Source organism: Dipodomys spectabilis, unplaced genomic scaffold, assembly GCF_019054845.1.
Source record: "Dipodomys spectabilis isolate Male_0828 unplaced genomic scaffold, ASM1905484v1 ptg000178l, whole genome shotgun sequence".
NCBI lineage: Eukaryota > Metazoa > Chordata > Mammalia > Rodentia > Heteromyidae > Dipodomys > Dipodomys spectabilis.
In genome coordinates, this window is record NW_024870855.1 from 7,885,331 (window position 1) to 7,912,895 (window position 27,565).

A 27,565-nucleotide genomic window follows, 5' to 3' on the forward strand; every position below is an offset into this window, starting at 1 on the left:
TCATTTTGACATGTTTATTACTTTTTACTTGTACAAACATCAGATGTGCATGAGTTAAAAAAATTAAGGAAAATGTAGGGTGTTAAAAAGAAATACAAAAGAAATCTGAGACATGAAACAAATATGAATTAAAATAAGAAGGTATTCACATACTACAAATTCAATATATTAAGAAATCCTTTGATCCAGATACAGCATGAGCCTCTGCCTTCAACTATTCACAAACAAGTCAGCCTGAGTCCCAATGAACAGAGAAAGGCCCATGAGAAGTCCTGATGGCCACAGGTGGGGACCAAATGAGTGGATGAGGGATGATAGCTATGAGGTATCACCACACACACACACAATCCTTCATTATCTGTTCCAGGCCAGCCGTAGAGGTCACCACATCAACCGTGCATGGGAGACTTACTCCATCGTGTGTCTTCAGATGACCTTCAGGACGGGTTCTTCACACTTAGGAAAAATGGAGACGAACCCTGAGCTGTGGAGTTGAGGCCAAATGCTATATGCGCTGACGCTGCCTGCCCAGGGTCTGCACTGAAGGTGAGCTGTGATGAGACTGGGAAAGGTAAGGGTGTCCCCCACTGCTGTGGAGGGGACTGTGGCCTGCTGGGCCTTGCTGGTGCTCCTGCGGATGCAGACACAGGGCTTGTCTGCCAGGACCCTGACGGCCCTAGGGGCCATCTCCTCCTCTGCCCTGGCTTCCCAGGGCTCAAATTCCCACAGGCCCTGCTTCCTTCTGTGGTTAGGGAATGAGGCAGCATTGCTGTGACTACTGCTCACTTGCCATGTGTTTCCTTGCTTATGAGGGTAAAACACTTCCGTTTTCTGACGTGAAGGGATCCTTGGACTTTGCCATGCACAGCCACTCTCATCTCAGCCATGCTTACCCACAGCTTCCCTGTACAGGGCCCCTGGGCCCATGCACTGGTGTTGGTGATCTCACCAACACACATCTCATTCTAGATGTGTGACCCTGGACCGGTCCCCACCCATCTCTGCCCATGGACTGTGACACTGAGGTACTAGCAGTCCCTACACCTCAGAACACCGCTTTCCCATAGCCTGAGCTTCTGTTCTACAGTGCCTGACACAGACACAGTCTAGTCAAGGTCACAAACATGAACATCTCCCTCATTTTTTCAAGCTTTACAAATTTATACCTACACAGAAAAATTAAGAAATGTGGTATTACTGCGATGTTGCTGTATATCCATGTACATACAACAAACTGGCTGTGTACTTGTACTCACATTGTTTGAAGAAGATGCTGCACATTTAAACATTTTGTTGTGACAACTTTGTTTATAAAAACTTACTTTGTAAAGCAGGACTCATAATTCCAAAAGGGGTTTCTCACTGTCCTGTTTTTCCTCAGCTGCTTCTTCAGATCCTAAGTGGTGGGAAAGGAGAAGGAAAATATGTCTCATCCCATTAAAGTATGAACTGATTCACTATAATGTTGACAGGCAAAATAATAAAGATTCATGTTTAAACCTCAAGAGATTGAACATAAAAAGTGACATTTTAGTTTTCACTTTTTACAAGAGAAAAGTTTTTAAAATACAACCAAGCACTTGTACTAACTTCTTAGAAGGACTTTTGCTAGTCTTCCTCAACCCTGATCTCGACAGGCCTGAGAGTGTATTTTTGTATGCAAATAATGTATAAGAAAACCATGTTTAAAGTTCACCGAAATGAGTGAGTGAGGGGATGCAAAGGCTGAGGACAAGGCTGGATGGTTGCCCTCCGTTGCTGACAGCAACTACTGTCCACTCACCCCCCAATCACTCACAAGACCATGTTATTCCTACATATCACACAGCTAGGCAAATCCTTAGGTTAGGTCTCAGAATAATACTTATAATTCATTATCTCAATTTGTCTTTCTAAAGTTAAGACAATAAAGCTAAGCATATTGAGTTTACAAAAAAGCTAGATGATATTTCCATAAAATACCTTTAAACTAGAGTCAGGTTTAATTCATACCAACATGGAAAATACATGTGCATTAGGGCAAAATCAATGCATGATAAATACAATTACAGTTTTAAAGTAAAAGGCCAAATAGATAAGTGAAAATAAAATCTAGAAGAAAATAAACATGTGTCTTTTACATATTTTATGAATATCTTAGGATACCAATAGTAAGCCTTAATTTCTAATTTTAAATGAGTTGTATATGACCTGGGTAGCAGTGGCACGAATACAATGCCGGGAGAATGCCCAGAGCTGTAAACACTGATGTTGTTAATAGGTGTAGAGGAGAGGAAGCTTCAGTTTTGTTCTTTCCAGGATTTTACAAAAACACTTAGCCTTTCCATAGTGAGAGAAGGAAATACAAGGTAGCAGGTTCACACAGACAGCAAGCAGCCCATCTCCACTGATCTAACCTGTGACATGGTTCATTAAAAGAAGACAAGTTGTTTCAGAACTCCGCCTGGATTATAGGCAAGGAAAAAGGTGTTCATGGGGAAAAAATGGTGAAGAATCTTAAGATTGTGTTCCATATCTTAACTCCACAAAGACAGGAAGTTCAAGTTGAATTTGGTGAAATGGTGTGACACTGTTTTCCAACCCACTGGCCTGCCATGAACCATGGAGAGCAGTGTGCTTTAGCTGCTTTCTAATACGAGAGGCGTTTATTAGGCCCTCCTATTCCTAAACTCCCTCTCCACCTGTAGGTCAAAAGCATGGAAACCACCATGAGCAGAAAGTATTCAGGCAATTGTGATCATTCTAAGAAAGAAAAACAAACCACCAAAGTATAGTGAAAACAAACCTTATCTTCAGTGTTTCCAAATGTTGTATTTAGCAAGTAAAACATCTGAGCACCTACAATTAATGTATTCAAATAACTATGTAGAATCAAATTAAAGAACTAAAAGCTAACAAAAGTAAATTAAGGCCAAGCACTAGTGGCCTATAATCCTAGTTACTCAGGAAGCTGAGATCTGAGGATCATGGTTCGGAGCCAGCCTAGGCAGATATATCAAAGACACTCTTTCCAATTAACAAGCAAAAAGTGAGAACTGGGGCAAAGCTGAAGTAGCACAGTATTAGAAAAAGGAAGACTATCAGGACCCAAGTTGATTCAAGCTCCAGTATCAGAAAAAAATCAATTAACTTAAATAAAACCCACATTTTTAAGTAGGAAAAAAATTACAAGAATAAACAAATAGGAATTGGGGGGGGGGGGAAGAAGACATTCTGGACTTGCAAAAGCCGAGATTAATGAAACATTTTTGAATCAAGAAAATACTGAAGAGGGCCAAAAGGCCTGTGCACTGGAAGAGAGACTGACAGAAATTATCCAGTCTTAAGAGACAGAAAACCAAAAGAGTAACTTTCCATAGGACACAGTAAACCTTCTTGTAGAAATCAATCCAGGAAAAATAATAATGTCCACTGAAATACATTCCTAGGAAAGTTCAGAGCTAGGTTAAACTGATGAACTATTCTATAGTAAACCACAGAACAGAAGCCAGCCATAAAAAGACAGATGAGTCCTATCTAATTTTGGGATGAGGGTTATGCTGGCCTCATAGAACAAGTTTGGTAGTGATCTTTGCCTTTCCATTTCATTAAAGAGTTTGAGGAATACTGGAATGAGTCCTCCTTTGAAGGCCTTACAGAATTTGGCTATGAATCTGACTGGTTCTAGGCTTCTCTTAGATGGGAGGTCTTTTATTGCCATTTCCATTTTAATACTTGATATAGGTCTAGTCTATGCTTCCATTTAGAAAGAATGACACTGGAAGTGGTATCCTGGTTCAACATGATAGAACACTAGTTGCCCAGGCCCTGAAGCCTTATGACCAATGAAAGAACGAAAAATGAAGAATGAAGAATGAAGGGAAGGGAAGACATTGCCCTATTCATAAGGAATTGGGAAGATTTAGAAAAAAGATTTAGAAAAAAAATCATCAAATAAGCCAGACTAAAGAAACATAGGTTCCATGTTTTCCCTCATTTGTAATAATTAGAATATGTCTAGGATAGTCCTAGCAGAACAGTTCAATAGCTATGTATATAAAATGATGCTAATCAAAATGAACTCCACAATATGGAAACGAGGATTTGTTTTTGTTTTTAATGTACTGTGTGAAGTTATTTCTTTTTCTTACATTTTTCCCCCTGTGGTTTATACCCTGTTGTCACTGTTTTTGATTTTGGTACCTTGTGTCTTGTATATACATCATATGAAGTAGGCAAGAAAATGTTTCCCATGATAGCACCTGCAACCTTTAGGGTGCTATTTAACCTACAACCTTTTTATTGTTAATAGGTTATTTTGATTCAACCAGAAAATAAATGTATCATTTGCCAGTTAGTGTCTTAGGTGGCAGGGAAGGGGATGCAAGTCCTTGCAGATGCCCTCATGCCTACTAGGGCAGCAGCGCTATATCAGGCTGAGAGTGGTTTATACTGTCAGATAGGAAAACTTGCATTTTTACTTACTGGCATAATGCAAAAATGTTGTTCTAAAGGACACGCTCATTTTATTAGGAACATTAAGTTCTGTAATTTGACCCTTCAGACAATGAAAGTACAAGAGAGCAGGCAAGCTTTTTGAGTGCTTGTTCTCCATCCACTACAACAGATCTCCATTGTCTTCCACAAAGCAGCTCTCCAGAACACTGTGGAATTGTCTGATCCTGCTCAGCTTCACCCACAGAAATGAGAATGTAAAAAAAATCTACTAGGTGGTGCTAACACCACAGAAACAAGCAAGCATCATAACAGTAAGCTTGATGGAGAAGGAAAGCTACAGGTAGAATTCCTCACTATCATGAAACTGCTGATCTGAGCTTTTGTACACTACTATTTGGACACTATGTCAAGGATTATCTAAAGGAATTAGATTTGTCTCAGGAAAATAGAATATAAACTATTTTATTATAATGAGTCCGATGGCATAAAACACTTGAAAGAAATAATTCTTGCAATGAGATCCTGAAGGGTTTAGTACACTTAGTTTCTAGTGCCTTACAGACCTTCTAATCCATGTCTGTATTTCACAAGGTCACAAGCATTTGCATTTGCCACCCCTTTTAGACTGCACATGAATAGTCCACAATGTAGGTGCCCACAAGTTCCTTAGTCAGTGATGTTCACACTGCTGCACCCTTCAACTTACACACAGAGCTTTTGCACAGGAATTTCTTTAGTTAGATTGCATGTCTAAAATGTTGGTAATACAACATTATCTCTAACTCAACGCTAGTGGTAGAAACAGACCGGGTCATTACTGAATACAATGCAGCCAGAGCATAATGAGCTGTGGAGAAAGTTGCAAAGACCACACGGGATACACTGACCAAGACTGCCTGAGCAATGGCAAGGACAGAAAGAGCACAGGGTTTTTGGAACACGTACAGAACAGAAATATCAAGATGCAGAATAGATTGAGGGCTTTGGAGCTCAGCATTTTCAGAAAAGCTACTAGAAGGCATTAACAAGGCCAAAGGCTGGACAAGCAGGTAAAGGAATGATCACAGAGGTGCTTTTTGCCAGGCTAATGGTGTATTTTTTTAGGTCTTTATGTCAGTGAAGGCTTTGGGGTTTGGGTATGTTGCTGGAATGGTCAATTATGCTTTTCCAGACACTGTTGGGCCATGTACACAAGTGCACTGACAATCAGACTCACATAGGAGCCAAGGCTCTAGTCCAGCTCTGCCACTGTTGACATGTTTGAAGCTGAGCAGTTACATCCACCTCCGCCTCACTTGCCCCTGTCTACACCAGGGACAATGTGAGGTTCACACCTCAGAGCCAAGATGAGGAGAAAAAGAATGAACAGTAGTACAGTGCCAAGAGCAGCCCTGCCCAAGAAAGCCGGAGCAACTAAGTAATTTAGGGTGCAGCACTATCACTAATATTTTGTGTGGTAATATCACAAAATGTAGCATCTTAACAATTTCTAAGTGGATCATCCAGAGCTTTAAGTTCATCTACACTGTGGAAAACCATCAGAACCTGTCTCCACAGCTCCCTCTATCCTGGGAACAAGGATTCTACTTGATCCTGAGATGTGACTACTGTAGGGCCTCACCAAAGAGGTTGTGAGTTCCTGACCAAGAGCCAGTAGCTCCTCCTAGCAACTCAGAGAATTGAGATCTGAGAAAAATGGTTCAAAATCAGCAAATAACCAGCAAAAAGTCCAAAGTGGAGATGTGGCTCAAGCAGATTAGTGTCAGCTTTGAGAGTAAAAGCAGAACAAGTTCATACTCCAGTATCGGGAAGGAAAAAGGAAGAGGGCATTGATGACTTATTTTATTTAGCACAATGGGCTCAATGCTAAATTGTGCTATGACATAATTAAATATCACTCAGTGTGTGTGTGTGTGTGTGTGTGTGTGTGTGTGTGTGTGTGTGTTTGTGTGTGTGTGTGTGTGTGTGATATTCTACTGGATGCATACATCTTTGTTTTATTCTTCATCCAATCATGGTATTTGGGTTATTATCTTCTCTGGCCATTGTCAGTACAAAATTCTGTAAGTTCCTGCTTTCGTTCCTCCCAGAAGTATCCAGTTATATGGTGATTCTGTGCTTCATTTCTGAAAGAAACAGTATCTGCTTTCTACAGGATGTAGCTCCGTTTACATTCTCAACTTGAATACACCAATTTGCACACATCCTCACAACACATCTTTACTGTTTTGAAGGGTTTTTGATGCAGTCCCCTTACTTGGGTGAAGGTGTGTCTCACAGTGGTTCTGATCTGCATCTTCCTAGTGATTAGCGACATGAAGCATTGTGTTCATGCACCATTTGGGGTCTTCTAGGAATTTGGTGCTGAGAACACTGTTATTTAGCAGAGTGTTCTGGTAGCTGATGAGTGGAAGGCAATACTGGAGGCTGGGAAAGAGGTTGTGACAAATTCTGAAGCAAGGAATGTTGATCTAGGATTTGACCTGAGAAGAAATGGTAGGACTGGACTGAGGTGAGGGAGACAGAAAAAGGAAGGAGCATTGACATAGGTGTGTGAATGAGATGTGGGACACAATCAAGGTATACAGAGTTACCATTCTCAGCCCTGGGCAATCCCAGAGAACGTTTGGCTTTGCAGTGGAAGACAATGGAGAGTATGAGGACCCGTTCCTCCTCTGCCTGTCTCCTAAAGCAGGGATCATGAATCCTAGGAGCTAGGCCTCTTCCCTACTTTCACTTTCAGCCTCTCTGCCTCACACTCTTCCTAACTCTGAGCTTCACATCCTGATGTGAATGTACACTCAGTGTGCTGACAAAGAGATGAGCAGGAGAGGAAGGAGGGCAGCGCTTTTAAATTATAAGCAAAGACATAAATAGCAATTAAGTCTTTACCTGCTTCAGATTCAGGAGGCGAATAAAACTGACCATCAGAAAGCCCAGCAGGGATGAGGGCTGCTCTCTCTGAAGCATCCTGAACTATCAGGAGCCCTGGAATAGAAGAAATGCAGGCATTGGGATGCGCCTCCCTTCCCCAGGAGTTTGGCAGTGAGATTAAGTATTGTCAAAAGGTATCATTATTAAAAAATGTTCTTATGAACAAATTTACCCTGCAAATTTTTCAATCAAAAATGAAAGGCTTTACTAATAATTCTATAAAGACAGAAAAAAAGTTGTTTTTAAATTGCCTTAATATCCTAGGATATTAAACTCAGTATTGAGTGTTTCTTTTTCCTGAGAATGACTACCTTGTACAAGTATCGACACCAACCTCTAAAACAAAATACAAAGTGAATCAAGACCTGGTCAGCCTGTACAATTGGTCTATCATCGACATCTGGTTAGAGAAACACCAGAAGGCAAGTGTAATACTTCAGTGGCCTTTCATAAAAATATATGAAGAGTAATAAGGTGGAGACACATTTGCTTTAAAGGAGGGGATTCCTGAAGAAAAGATGGCAAAAACAGGTCAGCTCCAGAACACTCCCTCCTGAGGAGGGCGGCCATCACATATACACAGGGTGCACACCTAGCAGTGTACTGTATCTGCCACTGATTATAACAAATGCTGCTTCAAATTTGTCATAAATTGTGTATTGAGCTTTATTAATTACTGTGAAATAGCCACTCATGTGTCCATCTTGTTAAACTTGCAGCACCTTCAGCAGAGTTCATCTTGAAAATCAGATCTAATGAAAGTAGCCTTTTGTGCTTCCTCAGTCTCATCTGCCCCTTCTTTGCCAGAATAGGGGCACAGAAAAGAGACACAACTTGTAATACTGGGGACACTCTTTGAAGTAAAACTCTTTTCTTAAAGACTGCTTTTCTGTTAAGCAAACTTTTCAAAATAAAACTATGTTATTTTTGATCCTGCTGTGTGTGAAGTTATAATCACACTTAGACTGTTTCCTATGAGGTGGATGACAGAAATGGACCCATGTGGCCAATCTAGAGATAGCATGGGTGTCTACACTGACTTGTCAAAGAGGGGTGGGGCAGGGCTGGGCTTCCATGAAGACCTCCTATGGGGAGGGCAGTAACAACAGTGAGCCACACAGCTCAGGCCATCACTGGGCCTTCCAAGTTAATGGTGAGGCAGTCCTGATAACCTAGGCAGGACACAGGTACACATGATGCTGGATGTCCTTCAGAGGACAAGGGAGGGCTGTGTGGGCTGAGCAATGCATTGGTGCAGGGAGGGCAGGAAAGGGCAGGCTAGGTCTGGCTTGAGGTCTCTCTCCTCTGAAGTCCATCTTTCCAGTCCCAAGTCCAGGCACTTATCTGATCTATTTACCACCCACTCAGCAGTACAAGGCAAAAGAAAATACTTTGCAGACCCCTGGACTATGTGGGGAATTGCTGCCTTTTCTCTAATAATTGTTTTCTGTGCCCTTCACCAGCAAAGTTCTGTTGATATGCACACAATGTTGAGTATCTTATCATGAGTATAAATATGGTGGCTACTTTCAATGTCATTTGAACAGGTGCTCACCTGTTCTTTCTGACAATTAGAAAGAGGATCTGCCTGTCACTATCCCACTTACACAACATTTCCCTCTATTTTTGTGTAGCCATGCACCCATCATCTGAATTCACATCTAGAAGCCACATCTCTCCCTTGTAGCCCAGCAGGCTGACTCTGACCAAAACTTACTGTTTTCTTCTTCTGCTTCTTGAGGTAACACTTTGAAATCCAGGAACCATGTCTCAATCCAGGCAAGGATGAATGAAATGATGGGCAGCACATAGCCAAACGCCCCTTGAGAGAAAAGCTGGAGGAAGAGAAATGAACAGGAGGGGGAAGGGCAGTGATCAGCTTGCACTGGAAAGGGGCTAGAGTCATCCTCGCAGAGGACAGTGGTACAGGAAATGGGACAGCCATACCTTTGAGAGGATCACTTTTGCTAATAAAAAGGCACTGGTCACTGCTGTCGTCAACTGTAAGACACATAATGCAGCACGGCTCAAGTGAGATATTTCATATATGAGGGCCTCTCCCTCAGGAGACCCACCTGACAGGAGCAGGTAGTACATGAGAAACACATGCTCCTTCCCACAGTATACTCGCTCTGTCCCCTCCACCCAGACTGGGAGAAAATAGACTCCTTGATGGGTGGCTTATGGTATTTCTTCCCTGATGGTGTACACAGAAGGCTTCTCCATCAGAGGTGCAACATCCAGGGAAGAAAGGCAGGCCAGGACTCTAGGACTGTGAAGGACAGAACATCTGTGCCATGCATGAGCCTTGCCACTTCTGCCTCCAATTAAGATATTCAGGTGTGATAAAATCTGACCAAAATGAATGCCAGGAGCTATGAATGACAGAACCAAGGCCAGGAAACATAAGCGTCTTTCTCAGTGATACCAGCAGAGTTTCAGGAGAAAACATACACTCTAGCCAAAGTGAGCTACTGGGGGAGGAGGCACCTTACCTCCTGGAAATGCGTACTTTACAGGCTGACACTAAGTACTTGCAGGTTCCAGCTGACTTCTCCTTACTGAAAATGTTCTAAATAAGAATCAGAAGAAAGGGGCTGGGATGGTGGCTCAGTGGTAGAGCGCTTGCCTTGCATGCATGAAGCCCTGGGTTCGATTCCTCAGCACCACATAAGCAAAAAGAAAAAAGCTGGAAGTGGTGCTGTGGCTCAAGTGGTAGAGCGCTAGCCTTGAGCTGAAGAGCTGAGGGACAGCGCCCAGGCCCAGAGTTCAGGCCCCACGACCGGACCAAAAAAAGAAAAAAAAAAAAGAATCAGAAAAAAATGGATTTGCTATAACTGAGACATCCTTAAGACATTTTAGTCCAAAGGCAGCGTCACTGAAATTTCTCCTTAAGACAAGTTCACAGCAGATACTGAAGCCACTTCCTTGCAACTCTGAGGGCACACAGGTCAACCTCTTTTGTTGGAAGAGCTTTGCAATGGACAGTGTGGCTAATAGTAGTTGTTTTGAGTGTGGAATCAACCCACCAAATAGAGATTGTTGGAGAAAAGCAGTAAGTTATAATTATCACACCCCAAGTGTGAAAGGGTGACAAGTCAGCTTAGTTAATTATATTCCTAAAATCAAAGTTCAGGAGTGGGTCTAACCTCCTGGGATGCTAAGCATGCTCAGGCAGCTATGACCTCTGGTGGACCGTCTTAGGAACCAGCATAGCCTTCATGCCAGAGCCCTGTTTTCTCTTGAGCAGACTCCTCAGACTGAAGAGCTAGGCAACCCCCTCCCTTGTCAGCATTATCCTCCCTCCTCCAACTGACTCATTCAAGTAGAATTGCTTGCAACCCTTGCAACCTTAATACCTATCAATGAGACACACAAAGTGCCCAAGTTCCATGCTAGATGCAAGGAGAGAGAGGAGTAAAATGTGATGGTCCTCAAGGAGCCAGAAAGAACAAAAAGAAGGTGTGAAGGTGTAGGCAAGCTTTCTGTTTACTTGAACATCAAAATAAATGGAGACCCAATCATGGAGGAAAATCATGGAACAGTATCAAAGAAAAAGAAGAGATTTCCACACGGTTTTGTGACAGAGGTACTATGCTCATCTCTTCTCTACAAAATGAAGTGGAGGGTTTGTGGAAGCTTGGCCAATAACCATGCTGAGCCTCTAGAGTCAATGGCCTGGCATCCTAGATATCTGGCTAGTTAATCCTTGACTATGAAAACACCTCTGGCATGTTAAACTTGTGTTAAACCCACTGAAGTGAGCCAAGAGGGGAAAATCCAGGAAATCTCATCTCCTCTCTCTCAGCTCAGCCTGTGATAAGTGCCCTGGCCACAGCCCTGGAGGGATGACTCACAGAAGTGCCCCGCTCTGCTCAGCATACTCACTGCTATAGCCCACCAATGGCGCAGTTTACATACGGCATATGCAAGTATCAACACTTTAAATCGAAAAACTGCCAAAAGCTAGGGAGAAAATAGAAAGAGAAGATAAGCAATTTAAAATACAACATATACAAAGTAGCACAGCTTTCTAAACTTGCCTGACCATCTTGAGGGTACACTGCTATTATCTCAGAGACGTGTGGATCCCTACGTGTGCCTTCCTCCCCAAGATGCCAATATAACACCACCCAAGTAAAGTTCCCAATTAACTTCTCATTACAAGAAAAGAAAGAGAAAAAGAGAGGAAGACAGAGAGAGAGAGACAGAGACAGAGACAGAAGGGGGAGGGAGAGGGAGGGAAGAAGGAAAAGAGAAAAGGAGAGAGGGATAAGTGGGCACTCTTACAGTGCTATCATACAAAGAGGTAAATTTTCATTTCAGAAACTAGGTTGTACCAATGAGATCTATTTTATATTTTAGCCCGGTGAGAGGGTGACAGAAGGAATGTGGATAGGCTCCCTTTGCTGCCCTCCCTCATCTCCATTCAGAGAATCTATTAGTGAGTGAGTCAGGAAGTAGGGAGACAATGAATAGGGGCGTAACTTAGAGGAAAATTAAGAGTCTGCATATACCAGGAAAAATAATGGTCCTGAGGCCTATTTCAATGGAATGTGCCCCTGGTTTTAGTTTTGTTAGGCTGAAATGAGAGGTACAATGAAAGCTACTTACAAAAATATCGAAATAAGAAGAGTAGTAGTCATACTGCACCACCTCCCTCTCTAAGGTGCTCTCGATGCCTCCATTCACCTAGAAAGAGGGGTAAGAAGCAAATGGGGAGGGATGACATGGCAAGAGAAAACAAGACCAAAGGCCCACATACACTCCTCAGAACCCAGAAATGTTTAAAAAACAAAACAAAAACAGAACAAAAGAACCTGGTGAAAAAGGGGCCCATAGCATGCCATACTTCCTCAGTTCTGAGTTCAACTAGTTACCACATCTAAAATGTACAATAAAAAAAAATCCCTATGTCTGACAAAAACAAACAAACACAAAAAACAACGTGGTAGTTCATATTTGGTAGGTCCTATTTTGGCCAACTATCATGTCACATAAAAAAAAAAAAAGGTGGTGATCACACAAAAGTGTCTTTTAAAGAAAGAAATGCAATGATTTATTCAGGGCTTCCTTTATTTTCTGATCTGTCTGGATAGCTTTCCATCTTAAAAAAGACTTGATCTCATGGCAAACCTGTATGAGAACAGTTACCATGACATAGTTAGAAGTCAAGAATTCTCTGTTGGACTTTTGTCTTTCTTTGCTCTTGGCATTTAAAACATTTCCACTCTTGGCTGGGAATGTAGCTCAGTGGTAGAGTGCTTGCCTAGCATGCATAAAGCCCTGGCTTCGATTCTTCAGTACCACATAAATAAAAAATGCCCAAAGTGGTACTGTGGCTCAAGTGGCAAAGTGCTAGCAAAGTGAGCAAAAAGAAGTTCAGAGACAGTATTCAGGCCCTGAGTTCAAGCCCCAGGACTGGCAATAAATAAATAAATAATAAAATAAAAAATTCTACTTCTATATAAATATGTAACTTGGTTTTTAAAAAATAGAATCAGATCTAGACCTAGAGTTATGCATGATCACCTACTCCTACTGCTGTCAAAATGAATTTTAAATGATAAAGGTCAAAACTGTAGAAATTAAGTATGAAGTACATATTTTTAAAGACATCAGAGAAGATGTATGTTGGACTACTGATGCACTCTGTGAGTGGGGCCCAAGAATCCTCCTGTTCGGAAGGGATGGGAATATGATATACAAGAGTTCACTCAGGTTCCTCATTTTAAACACAATCCTGGTGTCCTCTGAAAGAGGACAAAACAGAGCAATTAACCAGATAACTGTCTGGGAAGAGGGGAAGATTAAGAAAGAACATCTTTGCAAGAGTCCCTAGTTAATTACATAAGTACAAAAGCTGTCACTTAGAGAGTGGTCTCAGCTTACATACAATTTCCTGGATCTGCACTTGTTATGTGAATAAAAGGAAACCACAAGCACTATCTTCTCTGTGCCCTACTAAGGATCTGAGGATAGCTCAAACTGGCTGTAGATCTGCCAAATCACTAGGCTGAAAACCTGGCAGCAGCAAGGCTGTGTCCCCCTCCCCCTCATACTAAGAGAGGTTATCAAAACCCCTACTATTAAAAACAAATGATGGTTCTAACCAGCATTTTCCACAAGACATCCCTTCCATTTCTGATAGCAGTCAAAGTAGCCAGCACAGACCTGCCAGTAGGAAACACCCCTCTTTGGTATCTGTTCTCTTTAAAACATCCTGACTTTGTGCCACCTTTAAAGGAGTTATTTATAATTTAATCTGTAACCTAATCCTTACTTTGCAATCTTTAGTGCAAGCTGTCTCCAATAAAGACCATACCTGCCCTGCCCAATCAAGTTCTTTCTGTTTGAAACTGAACTTCCTTCCCATCTGAAATTGAAAACAACCCAGAATTGGAGACTTTTGGAGTACCAACATGTCATCATAAGTGGAAAACTCCATACCAGACCTCATGTGAAGAAAACTGCAGGCCCACAAAAACTACATCATAAAAGTGCCTTCAGGCCAAGTGTAAAAGCATTGATGAAAAAATTAATTTTGTTTTGAATTGGATCTCATCTCTAAGACCTCATTGTATATATGCAAATATTCAGACTTTTCAAAAATCCAAAATCTGAAATACTTCTAGTCTCAGGCATTTTAGATAAGGGATCTTCTACTGTACTGCTCTTTTAGGTTTCATCATTGGACACCCTGGTACCATCTTGAATGCAAAGGTGTGTAAATTCAGCCTTTCAGCAAGCTTCTGTTATGGCTTCCTTAGTTTTCTCTCGGTGAGCTCTCTCCTAGTCAGACCATCTTTTATGACAATCTTTCAACAACTTCTGAGTTAAAAGTACTTGCTGCCAACCTTCTTCTCATTTAACTCATTCAACACTACCATGATGATCTTAATCCCTTCAGCAGATACCTGATGGGCACCAAGTGCCAACCACTGTTCTAAACAAAACAATGTCTCTGTCTCTCTGACTAGCACTGCAGCAGAAAGTGAGGCTGGCTGGTGAATGATAATTAGAGGAGGCGGCAAATGATGGGAGGGCCTCTTCTACAGGAGGCCACCCTGGGCCCAGTAAGGAGTGCCAGGAACCAGATGCAAGGCTTTCAAGGGAATAAAAGCATAGTGGGTTAAACAGAATGTATTATTACAATGAATTTCACCTGGATTTTATTAATGTAGAACTAGAGAATTCAAAATTAGTATGTTACATTCTGCATTATATTTCTACTGGACAGTATTGATTTAGACAATTACTTGGCAATATAACTGCATTATCCCCCTTTTGAATAAAACTTGCTCAAAGATTTAGAATCAGCAATTGTTTTACAAAATGTATACATAAAAATCTCAAATAAGGTAATAAGAATGCAAGTCGACAGACTACCTAAAATCTATGCCAGAAGCATTTTGTTTTCTCTTAGGAAAAGAACTAGCAAACTTTTCTGAAATGGCCTAGAAAATAATTTTTCCTTTTGAGTCAAAAGGTCTCAACTCAACTAGTTGATACAAAGAACAGAGGTGTAAGTGGATGGATGTGGTTTTGTTCAGCAAGATAGTACCAACACAGACCAGTGAAATTTGTCTCACAGCTTATAGTTTATAAATTCTTATTACTGAGCAAAACATGTTGAAATCCCAATTTCAAGTCCAGAGAAAGTAAAGTTTACCAGGTTTGTTTCAAACAATAACACAGAATATACAGTCTAAATCTGCTAGAGAAAGACAATGTTGCCTTATTTTAAAAAAAGAAAGAAAGATGGAATTCACAGAGACATAAATGATAAGAAAAACTTTTTTAGCTGGGCACCAGGGTAGCTCACACCTGTAATCCTTGCTACTCAGGAGGCTGAGCTCTGAGGATCACAGTTCGAAGCCAGCAAAGGCAGGAAAGTCCATGAGATTCTTAACTTCAATCAACCAGCAAAAAGCTGGAAATGGAGCTATGGCTCAAACAGTAAAGCACTGTTCTTGAAGGGGAAAAAAAAGCACAGGAACAGTACACAGGCCCTAGGACCATTACTCAAAAACAAAAATAGTAATATCCTCCTTCTGGAAATAGATCTCATGAAGTAATTGAAAAAAAATTTACAACTTACATTTAGTTCTATTATCCACAGTAAGGTAACAAATAAGAGGTCAAAGGTGACGAACAAACAGAAAGTCCTTCTGACATCAGATATGCCTTTCTTCTCCCTGCCTTCATAGGACTCGATCCTGGCCATGAGCTGTGCAGGGTTGATGGAATGGACATCACGCAGGGAAGCATGGGAGCTCTGGCTCCCAGTGAGGGTGTTCTCCATGTCTTCTGGAGGTGGCTCGTCCCAGAGAAGGGATAAAGGAACGCTGTTCCTACCTCACCATCCCTAGAGAAGACAAGAGAGACAACATGTTAGCTTAAGCTCACGTAATGCAATCATGTGAGACCTAGTGGCTAATTGATCAATACCGTTTTGACCAAAGGCACTGACTGTGTTGTTGGGCACTAACAGTGCAATAAGAAGCATCACTTGTTCTCAACACTACAAAACAGCTGATTTGGAAAAGGAGGTCGATAAAGAAGGATGCAAACTTGGAGTAGGAATGTGCCATGGAACAACAAAAGGTTTTCCTAGTAACCTGTACTGAGCCTCTTGATGAGAATACCAACCCAATTCCCTTGCTGTGCCAAGAGGTAGCCCGTACAACTTCCTTTCTAATACCTTTTTCAAAGTATGCAGTGCCATCACTCAAACAACACACCACAGAAACAGACACAAATATACAGAAAACAATGAAATCACCATAAGTGAGAACCTACCTGGGCCACACAAATGGACATTTATTAAGGATCAGCCACATGTGAAACATTGTGTCAGTGACTAGAGGGGGAGGGGGGTGGGAGAGACAAATGGAAAAGACCTGATCTTCAGCTTCAAGTTATTCTTTCATAAAGGAGGTAATATCTTCATAAATAATTAGTAAACAAAGTCTAAGGTAAGCATAACACAAAGAAGACTGAATATCAGTGTTGTGGGAGGTTTTTGTGGTCACAACAGGCTTCATAAAAGGAGGGCCTTAGAGAGGATGCATGACTTTAGGAAACCTAAAGCTGCTATGTTCCAAGAGAGAGAGAGACTAAAGCAAACTGAAAGCAGGACAAGTGTGTCTGTACACAGTGAGTCACCAAGTGTCTGGGGAGAATCCCAGGTCATGTGACTAGAGGGCTGGGCTGGGAGTGTGCAGACATACCTGCACAGGGAAGTAAGCATGCCATCCACACCAAAGGTACATCGGCTCAACAGAGGGGCAGGGAAAAATGGCAAAGTCCAAGAAGAAAGAGGTCACTGCTTCTAAAATGCTGGCAGTTTCTTCCTTTCAATGTGGTTAAATAGAGTTCCAGGGCTAGTGGATGTCAATAAAGCTAGCTATACAGCACTCATGGTTCATTTCTCCAGGATACAGGTATTCAATTCCAGAATCCATGTTTTCTCAATGTCTGATGAAATACTTCACACTCAGAAAAGTAGAGGTCATAAAGTTATGAACAATGCCTTTCAAAGTAATGAAAAGTACACTGGCTTTGACCAAGTCGCATTGAGCATCTGAATAGTACAATTTCAGAGTGCTCTGGATGATGAACTTTAATTCACATGCTCTTTTGCCTTAACACAATTTAAGACCATCTCTCTGGTCTACAAGCCCCATCTACCAACCCTCAATTCTACCGTGGAACCTCCACACATAGTCTATCTTTTTCCCTATCAAATGAATGTAGGTTTTTCTAGACTGTGGAAGTATTGCAAAGACCATACAAACAAGTCTGCAAACTGATGGGTGTGTAGTAGGAAGACCCCTAGTCAGGCAGGCAAGCCCACCTAGTTGTCCAGCGTGACAGAGGTCACCACAACAAAGTCGTTAATAAAGAAGCAACTTTATTGAGAAGGTTCCTACAATGACGGTCAGGGCAGCAGCATAGACTTGGGAGCTGATACTACGACCCCGAGTGGCCCCCATTCTTTGGTCTTTAAAGGCAAAATCCATGAGGTTGAGCCCCATCACGCACAGGTGACCAATGGGATTGTAACAGACACAAAGGATTGTACAGACATACCAGACTACACACAGGTGGCCAAGGAGGTTACAGTTTGCCTGTAATGGCTGTTTAAGCCAGCCTATCACCTTGGTTTAAAGTGGCCCACAAATTTAGTGGGTAAGGCTTGGTCTACCTTTTGGTGGGCAAAAGGCGGAGTTCACCATAAGCATGTGCAAAAGGCAGGGTTTACGGTAAGCAAGTGTTGTCACCAATTTGAGCCAGATTACAACCTGTTTTATCGGTCAGTCTTTAACTCAACAATCAAGGGTGGGTAAGGTTGTAAAGGGGAAGGGAACCAGATGCTTTTTTTTTTTTTTTCATTCCAGGAACTAGGCCCATCGACTCTAAAATCCCAAAACATAGGCAAAACAGAATCATACCAGCTTGGGCCCCATCTCAAGGTCTACTTCAGGTGGGGGAAAAATCTTGCCCACATACTGGTAGCAGTGTTTGTCTGCTGGCCTGCACAGATTTCTTAAACCCTGAACTATAGAAGGAATCCAGATCTTCACCTAGCTTCTCTTAGAAAATGTGGGAAATCCTGGCAATAACGCTAGTTCACCAGCACTCCATTTGCCTCTGGTTCCTTCTGGGGAAGTCAGTCTTCAGATTCCTAATAGTTGATGAGCAGTGGAGAGGGCAGTGTTGGGTGGGTGAAGGATAACTTAAGAGCATTGTCAAGTTCCACATCCTATTACTGCTGCTGACTAGTTGTGTAACTTTGGACAAGTTATTTTCTTATGGCCAGGTAAGGGTTCCCAAAGACCACCATGGAGCCGATTCTGATGTAAGCACACGAGAGTCATTTATTACAAGCTCGAGCCTGGACTCACAGCCATCACCGATGCAGCGGGTGAGAGTTGAGAGCCCTGACCCTTCCTCTAGCAGGGTTTTTATAGGGTTTTTAGGGACTTCTATACATCATTGCAACACTTAACAAATCATATCACACCGCGGGAAAATCATAAAATAATTCTAAAAGATGATTAGTGTAACCAGTGGCAGGACCCAACCAGGTGCTAGGGATTGGCTGGTTGATGGGGTTGATGCTCTTCGAAATGATTGGCTGGAGTAGATGGTCTGAACCCCCACCGAAAGGTCCTTATCCTGTTATCTGATGATTAGCTATGGTTAGTGGAATTCTCCATAAAGAGGGTTAGTTCCTGGAATTTGGGCTCAAGGTGATCAAGGGGAGTTGCTGATTTCCTGGAATTTGGGCTCAAGGGGAGTTACTGACACAGTTCCCAGACAAAATGGAATCCAAACCTAAAATTACTACATTTCGTTCACGCTTCACAATTTAATCTAAGTTTCTTTGTAAAATGGGGGCAGCATTCAGACTGCAACCTAACCTTGTATAAACCGATAAACTGGTTTACACAAAATCGTTGTTCTCAATGGGGAGTAGGGTAAGGGATAGGGCTATAAACTCCTACTCAATCTGTGGGACCATTTAGGGATATTTTGGTCATCAGTTCTAGAGGAAGTGTCACTGTCCTCCAGGGAAAGAGGCTAGAGATGGTCCTAAATATTAAGTAAAGCACAGAACAGAACCCATAAGAAAGAATTTTCCAGGCCCAAATTGTCAATGGTCTGGGGAGGAAAAAACTTTGACATGAAGATATCAGAACAGCTCTGGACATAGAGAAAACCCTGTAAGACACAGCATTAGTAGGAGCAAGTTCTGGCTGGTGACACTCACGCTTGCCAAAATAACTTACAGTACCACATGACTAGAAAAAGGTACCTAAGTTACCTGGTTCTGCATCACTAATTCTATAAATCAAGAGGCTAATTCAAGGGGCCAAAAGTGCTGACATCCAACTGTAATCTCAGGTTTGTGGGTAGTGGAGATAAGGGGATTTGGGTTAAAGGCTACCTTGGGCAAACCAATTAGTAAGACCATCTGAAAACAAGCTGTCATAGTGATGCACTTATAAGCCCAGTTATTTGGGAGTGGAGGGGGAGAAGATATGAGGATAGTACTAGCTTAAGAACCTACCTGAAAACTAAACTAATTCAAAGAGGGCTGGGGAGATAGTCAAGTAAGAGAAAAAAAGAAAAAGAAATTCTTTTTTTTTTTTAATATGAAATACATCTTTCTGAAAGAAAAAGAAAAAAAGAACACAGTGAACAAAAATGCATAGTACTTGAAAAGAAATATTGTCCTGGAAGATACGAGACACAGAATCTTGTGACTGCTGCAACTTAGAGAGTACTGAGCCAAACTTCTCACATTCCAGAGGAAAGGTTCTCTAGTCCCAAAAGATGTATTTTAGAAAATTTTGACAAGAGAAATAGAAGAGAAGGATATGAAACTGAAGAGTACTTAGCCTAACACTACCCAATGCCTGTCCAAGAAGACTCTTCAGGCTTGAATACTGAACTCAAGAGTCAGGGATCACTGTGAGTTCAGTTTTGATCTTGATTTATGACAAGAAGGATCTTCCAGATCCTGTCAAGCAAGTGAAGCCATCAGAAAGGCCCTGCTATGGGGATAATTATTTAAGGGGCTGCCAGGAACTCTGACACATGGCCTGTATCAGGCTCTGCTATAATGAGTCCTGAATGCTGATCAGGCCATGGGCCTACATTGCAAGTAGCAAAGGGCCCTGCCTTCTCTCTCTGAGCCTTAGTTTTCTCATCTGTAATATGAAAAGGTAGAAACTGTTGTGAATTTCCAGTAACATAAACACAGAGAACACTGATATCATTTATGGCAATGTGCTCTCCATGTTTATCACCTGAAGATTTGAATTCCTCTCAAGGGACCTGAGAAGTCAGTGCCTTAAACTGAAATAGGAGACAGGTTCTACTGAATCAAAGCCAAGAACATCTACCAGTATTGCTTACAAAGCTGAGGTCAAGAAAATGTAAACAAATTATATTAAGTGAAGTAAGCCAGACCCAAAGAAACATAGGCCCCATGTTTTCCCTTATTTGCAATAACTAGTATATATCTAGGACAAGCAGAAAAGCTCCAAAGCTATGTACATGTGACTATATAAGATCATGCTAAGCAAAATGAACCCCAAGATAGGGATACAAGTAGTTTTACCTTCTTGCTGTTGTTTTTAATGTATTTATAATGTACCATGTGATTTTTTTTGTTTCTTTTGTATGTATAACCCCTGTTTTCACTGTATTTGATTCTGGTGCCCTGCATCTTGTATATACATTTTTCTAATTTGGGGAGGGAAAAGGAAATAATATGCTGAAATAGATTACAGGCTGACCCATTGTAACAATGAGATGTACAGGAACTTGAAAACGAACTTTACAACCTGGAGTGGGGGGGAAGAGAGAAGAAGAGAAGAGTTGGGGAGATGGGGAGGGAAGGGATGGTAGGGGAAAAACAAAGAAGGAGGTAACAATGCTCGATAGGAAATGTACTCATTACCTTACTCATGTAACTATAACCCCTCTGTACAGTATTTTTACAATAAAAAGTATATATGGAAAAAAAATGTAAAAAAAAAAACCAAGAGCATTCTACAATCTACAAAAACAAACATTGCATGTATAACACAGATGGTTAAGTCTTCTAAGTTCATGTCAATATATATCTAAGGCCAACTTATATGACAGAGCATTACCAAAGATGGCAAGATTGGTTTTAAAATAAAAGATGGCAAGATTGGCAAAGAAAATCTCTCAAAAGTTATGTGAGGGCTGGGAATTAGTGGTAGAGTGCTTGTCTAGCCTGCATGAAGCCTTGGGTTCAATTCCTCTGGACCACAGAAACAGAAAAGCTGGAAGGGACACTATGGCTCAAGTGGTAGAGTGCTAACCTTGAGCAAAAGAAGCTCAGGGACAGTGCCCAGGCCTAGAGTTCAAGTCCCAGGACTGGCAAAACAAACAACAGTAACAACAACAAAAAAAGTTACGTGAGCTGTGCATCTGTGGCTCACACCTGTCATCCTAGCTGTTCAGGAGACTGAGATTGTAGGACTGCAGTTCACAGCCAGCCTGGGAAGGAAAGATGTGAGACTCTGATCTCCAAAAAACTACTCAGAAAAAGCTGGAAGTAGCAATGTGACTCAAGTAGTAGAGTGCTAGCCTTGAGCAAAAGCAGCTCAGGGACAGTGTTCAGGACCTGAGTTTAAGCCCCAGGATTGTCAAAAAAAAAAAAAAACGTTATGTGACTCAAAGCATTCAACAAAGGGACACAGGAAATGTTTCACTGAGAAAGCTCAGCAATGGAGTGGTCCATGCAAAGGGCATTCCATAGAGAATATGAGCAAGGACCACACTAAAGTAAAGGCTAAGGAGCCTATTAAGGCCACAGGGCTCAGTGAAGACGGAGGGCAGTAAGTAAACTGTGGAGTCAAATCACAAGGCCCGGACTTTTAGATTATGTACATTAGTTTTACGAACGAGCTTAAAAGACATAGATATCAAAATATCCAGTTCTGATATTTTGGTTTAAAGAGAAAAATATTCTTCACCTAAATTTAAACATTTTACAATACTTAAGAAGATGCTAATTCTATAATATTATTCTAATTTGATTAACAGCAAAAACAATCTCCATTAAGACAGTCCATGAATCTGTTATTATTCATAGAATATCTCAATTTTAATCACTAAAATAAGCAAAATTAAGAAATAAAAAATGTTTTTTTTTTCTAATTTTGGACAATATTCCTCAACTATATAATTTATAACTTATTTCTACTTTTTTCTTTTGTGCTGGTCCTGAGGCTTAAATTCAGGTTTGGGCACTGTACCTGAGCTTTTTTGCTCAAGACTGACACTCTACCACTTGCATCACAGTACCACTTCCTGCTTTTTTGGTGTTTAATGGGAGATAAGGGCCTCACAGATTTTCCTGTCTAGATTGGCTCTGTCTGAACTGCAATCCTCACATATCGGCCTACTGAGTAGCTAGGAACACAGGTGTGGGCCATTGCACCTGGCTGTTTATTTTTCAAAATCATATTGCTAAGAAAGAGAAACTGCATCATTGAGCTAACCCAAGAACTTCCTCAGTTTTGAAAACTCTACCTGCTACCAGAAACTGTGATCCAGCAAACTCTAGGCAATATTCTCACATTTCTGAGTATGAGATTAAAGCTGGAAAAATAGTAACAGATTTCAAATCCCTTCCAAATGTTTCTAAAACTGAAGCTTATATTTTAAAGCCTTTTTTTAAATTGCCATATTGGTGACTGAAACTGGAACCTTGCATGAGCTCTGCACCAAGCTATATATCCAGCCATTTTCATTGTTATTTACTATTTTACTTTGACACAGAGTCTAGCTGTCCAGGCTGACTGAACTCCTACCAAGTCAGCTTCCCCAGTAGCTAAGGTTACAGGTATCTATTTAAGTCATCTTAAAACCAAGGAGGCATTTGAAAAGTTGTATCTATTCACTGTTCAGAAAACAGAAGGAAAATAAAGCAAAAGATTTTTTAGCACTGTCTCATTTTAAAATTACCTTTTATGAGTTTATGAACAGTACATTCTAGATAATGAAACACTGTATCTTCTAGATACAGAAACTCCTTGTTATGGGAATTTAAGTAGGAAACAGCAGAAAAACTCATAAAACATAAGGTGAGAACCTGATACCAATTTGGCCACTGTCTTTTATATTTCCAGTTTAAGCTTCACAGCCCACCTCTAAAATAAGTCAAATCACATGAGTCCTAAAATTTTACATCATGAAACACGTTTTCAATAACAGATCTGTAGTGTGGCTAATCACTCTGGGAAGCAATGAGTGCAGGAGAATAAAAAACGTTAGAACAACACTAATGCACTCAACTTGTAGTAGTTGATAAAAAGGTTCAACATTGATCTTTGCAAAATGTTGACAGGATTAGAATGTATGCAAAGTACCTGATCCTGTAGGCACCAAAACATCCCCCAAGTAACACAAGTTCTAATGGAAAAAGTAACCTACTTAATCCTGCAGTTTCCCAGAACTTGATTGGATAGAGCAGGGACTGCCTTCCAGTGTGATCCAAATGGAAAGCAGGTGAACAGTACTTTGGAGAGGATTCAAGGGAGGGAGATAAAAGCAGAGGTTTTGAATCCTGTCTGTAATAACAATAGAAAGTTTAATAACTGCATGGGATACAGTGTGGGAGGAAAATACTTTTTCCTTTCATTAAAGGCATCCCTGCAACTATGTCTTAACCAAAATAAAGCAGAAAATGGTTAGTCTATGAATGCTTCCAAAGGAAAACATGGTTCTGGAATATGCAAATCATCTTTCCTTAACCAGTCTGCAATTCCCACTTGGGACTCAGATGGTGAAGTTCCCACTCTCTCTTATTACTTCTCAGAGCTGTCCTCCACCTCACTCCCTTAGGTTTACTCTGTTCCAACCATACTGGTCTCCCTTCCTTCCTGTAACATGACAAGCTCATTGTTCCTTTAGCTCCTTTGGAGTTTTACTGGAAATTTACAGATCTTCCCAAGGCTGACTCACTCTAAAAATTCAACTCTCACCCAAACCATCACCTCCATGGGAGGCCGACCATAAGTACATTTCCTCACATACCCTAAGCCCCCATCGTGCATCTTATTCCTTATAAACATGATATACTATCTCAAATCATTTTTCAGTTTGCATGTCCATCTCATCTCCACCAACTGCTAAGGTCTTTGAGGTCAGGAAACTGCTCAGTCACCGAATCTCTGAAATACAATGTATGAAATAGACATTCATCAGCTATGCCCACCTTTGGTCCTCAGCCCCACCCAGACCTGCTGGCCCCTCGATCTCCCCACCCAGACCCATCTGAACTCCCATCTACCTCACTTCTGACACTCAGACCATGCTGCTACCTAGATAGCAGAGGTTGGCATGTGCTCTCTCTCCAGGCAAATATGGCTCCTCTAATAAACCTTGTAATAATCTTTCTCCTGTGCCTGCCTGCCTCTGCGTGGTCCCCTGGGATGGCTGTGACTTATCCTTTCAGTAATAATCACCATCATTCTATGAATTTATGTCCTGAGAAGTGGTTTTCATTCAACTTTTTTTCACTGCAATTTTATACACTATCATGCAATCTTAAAAGGCCTATGTGTAAGAAGGCAAGACTTTAAAGAGAATGACCACTTTCTGAAATACGGAACATTCTATCAGTAGGCATACTATTCTATATATTTCATAGTAAACATTTTCACTTCAGGAGATGATAACCCACTGTCTTATTAATCCATAAGTAAGGCAAACTTGCTATGTATTGTTTTGTTTCATCAAATATATATCAATAGAAAATCAATGGGAATTACCTGTGTAGAACCCTTCCAAATCCCACAGTACAACACTGGGCTAACCCAGTGTGTTGGGAAGTTACAACTTGTTATTTTTACTACATTCATTAAAAGTAACAACAGTTTATAATTTACCTGAACCATAACTGAGTCAAGTGCTGAATTCAGCTGATTCTATTAGTGAGGGAGATGAGCAATCATATGAACAACTGCCACCTTAAGAAATGAACAGAAGCTTTGACACACGTGGCTCATGACTGTAATCCTAGCTACTCAGGAGGCTGAGATCTGCTGATCTGTATTCCAAGCCACTCAGGGCAGAAAAGTCATGAGACTCTTATCTACCACTGATCACCCAAACGCTGTGTATCAAGTGGTAGAGAGCCAGCTTTGAGCACAAAAGCTGAGGGACTGGGTGGAGGCCCCAAGCTCCAGTATAAGCACAGACACACAGACACACACAGACACACACACATACACACACACACACACACACACACACACACACACACACACACACACACACACGAGTAAAGTTCCAATGTGAACTCATGCTGAAACAGAGGAAGGGAGAGGGAAGAAAAAGGAGAAAGGGAGAACAGGAACAAGGGGGGAAAAGGAGGAGGGAGTGGGAGGGACAGATTTCATAAAGAAAGATGGTTAAAGTATTGAACTGAGGGAGAGAAAGGGGAAGGAGGTGGGAAGGAAGGGAGGAGGGGAAGAGGAAAGGAGGAAAGGGGGAAAGGGAGATAGGGAAAGGAAGAGGGAGGGAGGAGGGAAGGGAGGGAGGAAAAAGGAAAAGGGGGAGGGAGGGGCAGGCGTGCCACCGATTTCATAAAGAATGGGTGACTAAAGCAGTGAACAGAAACCACAGCCAGACCCTTCATGCCTCAAGCTTTAGCTTTTATTGTTTTGTTTGGACGCCACTCTCCCGGATGAACACGAAAGGCCCGTCCCCCCCAGGTGTCATTCCTGTGCTTTCCAGGCCCCGAGGCCCTGGACGCTGGGGAGGCCGGCCCGAGGCTGGACCCCTCAGGGTGGAGGCTGGGCCCTCCCAGCGCGTCCCCTGCACAGACCCCGCTCCCCTCCACCCCCAAACCGGGGCAAAGGCCCGGGCCCAGGCGCTGGGCGGCTTCTCCTCCTCCTCCTCCTCCCGTGAGTCGGCCCCGCGGGTCACCTGGCCTCAGGGACTCAGTTTTCCAACCGGTCAAATAGGGCGATGAGAAACCCAGCCTACCTCACCGGGTGGTTCCGGGCCGGCGGCCCAGGCGGGCCTGGAGGCTGCGGACCGCTGGGCGAAGGGGCGGGGCTCAGCGGGAGCTGGGACTGGGCCCAGCAGGCCGCGAGCCGCCCGCCGCCCGCAGCCAGCTACCACGGCACCGCCTCCAAGGCCGGCCCGTGACATCAGCACGCTGACGTCTACGCACAGAACTCCGGTCGGAAGACCCGGCTGAGGGCGGAGCAAGCCAAAGAGGAGCCAACCGATTAGTCAAGGAGATATCAGTCACCTGCTGGCCAATAAGCGACGCGAACTGGAGGAGGGGGGTGGGCTGTCTGGAGCTCGGGTGAGAGTTTGCGCTGTCTGCGTGGTGCTTTTGTTGGACGTCTCTTCCAGTGGTGGTCTGTGCTCTGCTTTGTTGCTACCGCCATTGCGGTGGCTCGGGGAAGAGGTCGTAGGGATGGGTTTGGGCGCCCTACGCTGTCTGGTAATGGAAACAGCACCCATCTCTGTCACGCCCCCCGTCTGGAGAGCGGTTATTCAGCTGCCACTGCGTAGCCCACATCGTCTGTCTGTCCTTACAGGCTTGAACAGCATCATTTATTAGGCTTCACCCCCACCCCGAGAGGTGGGACTGTCGTATCTTCTTTTCTTCTCATTTTTGGGCGCAGGGGCAGGGGTTCTAGGCCTGGGGCTTGAATTTGGGGCTGGGGACTGACTGAGAATTTTTGCTCAAGACTACCACTCTGCCGCTTGAACCACAGCTCCACTTCCAGCTTTTTGCTGGTTAATTGGAGATGAGAGTCTCATGGGTTTTCCTGCCCGGGCTGTCTTCTACAGTGATCCTCAGATCTCAACCTCCTGAATACTAGGATTGCATTTATTTATTTATATTTATTTACGATTTTTAAAGATGTGAACGTGTATACAGTGAAAATCATGTGCTGCTGTTTGGTTTTGCTTCTGGCTATTCTTCCACAGTCTTCTGAGTGCTTTTAAAGTTTCAGATTGCACACATAAAATACCCACTCAAACTTTAAAAAAAAAAAAAAAGCATTACAAAGTAGCTAATAACCTTGGCCGATATCAATTACAAACCCAGTTTTATGATGGCTTTGACTTCCTGTGAATTTAGCTGGGTAGAAGTTATTTTTCATTGCGCTGAAGTTGAGATCTTTCTATGCCTACCAAAAAGGCCACCTCCGCTCTAAAAATGCTGTATGAAAGTCGTCAGAACCAATCTATAATTTAGTTCACCATTTTCCTCTCCTTAGATATGTAGTTTGTCTTTTACTATTTTTATTGTATTTATTAATAGAAGCAATGCTTCTTACCTTGGTAACAAAGTGAACTAACTTGTGGCACTACTTCTCATTCCAAGATTTTAAGTATTTACCAGTGATGGAGAAGTTTTTTGCTCAGTCTTTACAATCTTACATACAAATGGCCTCTGCTCTGGATATTTCCACCAAAATTAGTTTACAAATAACATATACTTTTGTGGGCTACTTTTGCTTAATATATTTGCAAGGTTAATTTGTATTAAGTACTGTAATAATACTTTATTCACTTTTTTCCTTTTCAGATTTGTGATTCTAGAAGTTGTTTGACCTGATTTACTATTGCTTGACATTAGATTATTTAAAGTTTAAAATAATTACAAATA

At 42.0% G+C, this 27,565-nt stretch overlaps 1 protein-coding gene across 1 annotated transcript; it reads right to left on the reverse strand.

The window, feature by feature from the left end:
- On the reverse strand, positions 1 to 26,047 carry Stard3nl (STARD3 N-terminal like). Its single transcript, XM_042695139.1, has 9 exons — positions 25,918 to 26,047; positions 15,473 to 15,739; positions 11,986 to 12,063; positions 11,260 to 11,337; positions 9,319 to 9,372; positions 9,089 to 9,206; positions 7,330 to 7,425; positions 1,323 to 1,396; positions 1 to 456 (listed from the first exon to the last, which is right to left on the reverse strand). Exons 2-8 carry the CDS (start codon positions 15,674 to 15,676, stop codon positions 1,338 to 1,340), a joined length of 687 nt encoding a protein of 228 aa, XP_042551073.1. The 5' UTR covers positions 15,677 to 15,739; positions 25,918 to 26,047; the 3' UTR covers positions 1 to 456; positions 1,323 to 1,337.
- Between the last annotated feature and the right edge of the window lie 1,518 nt (positions 26,048 to 27,565).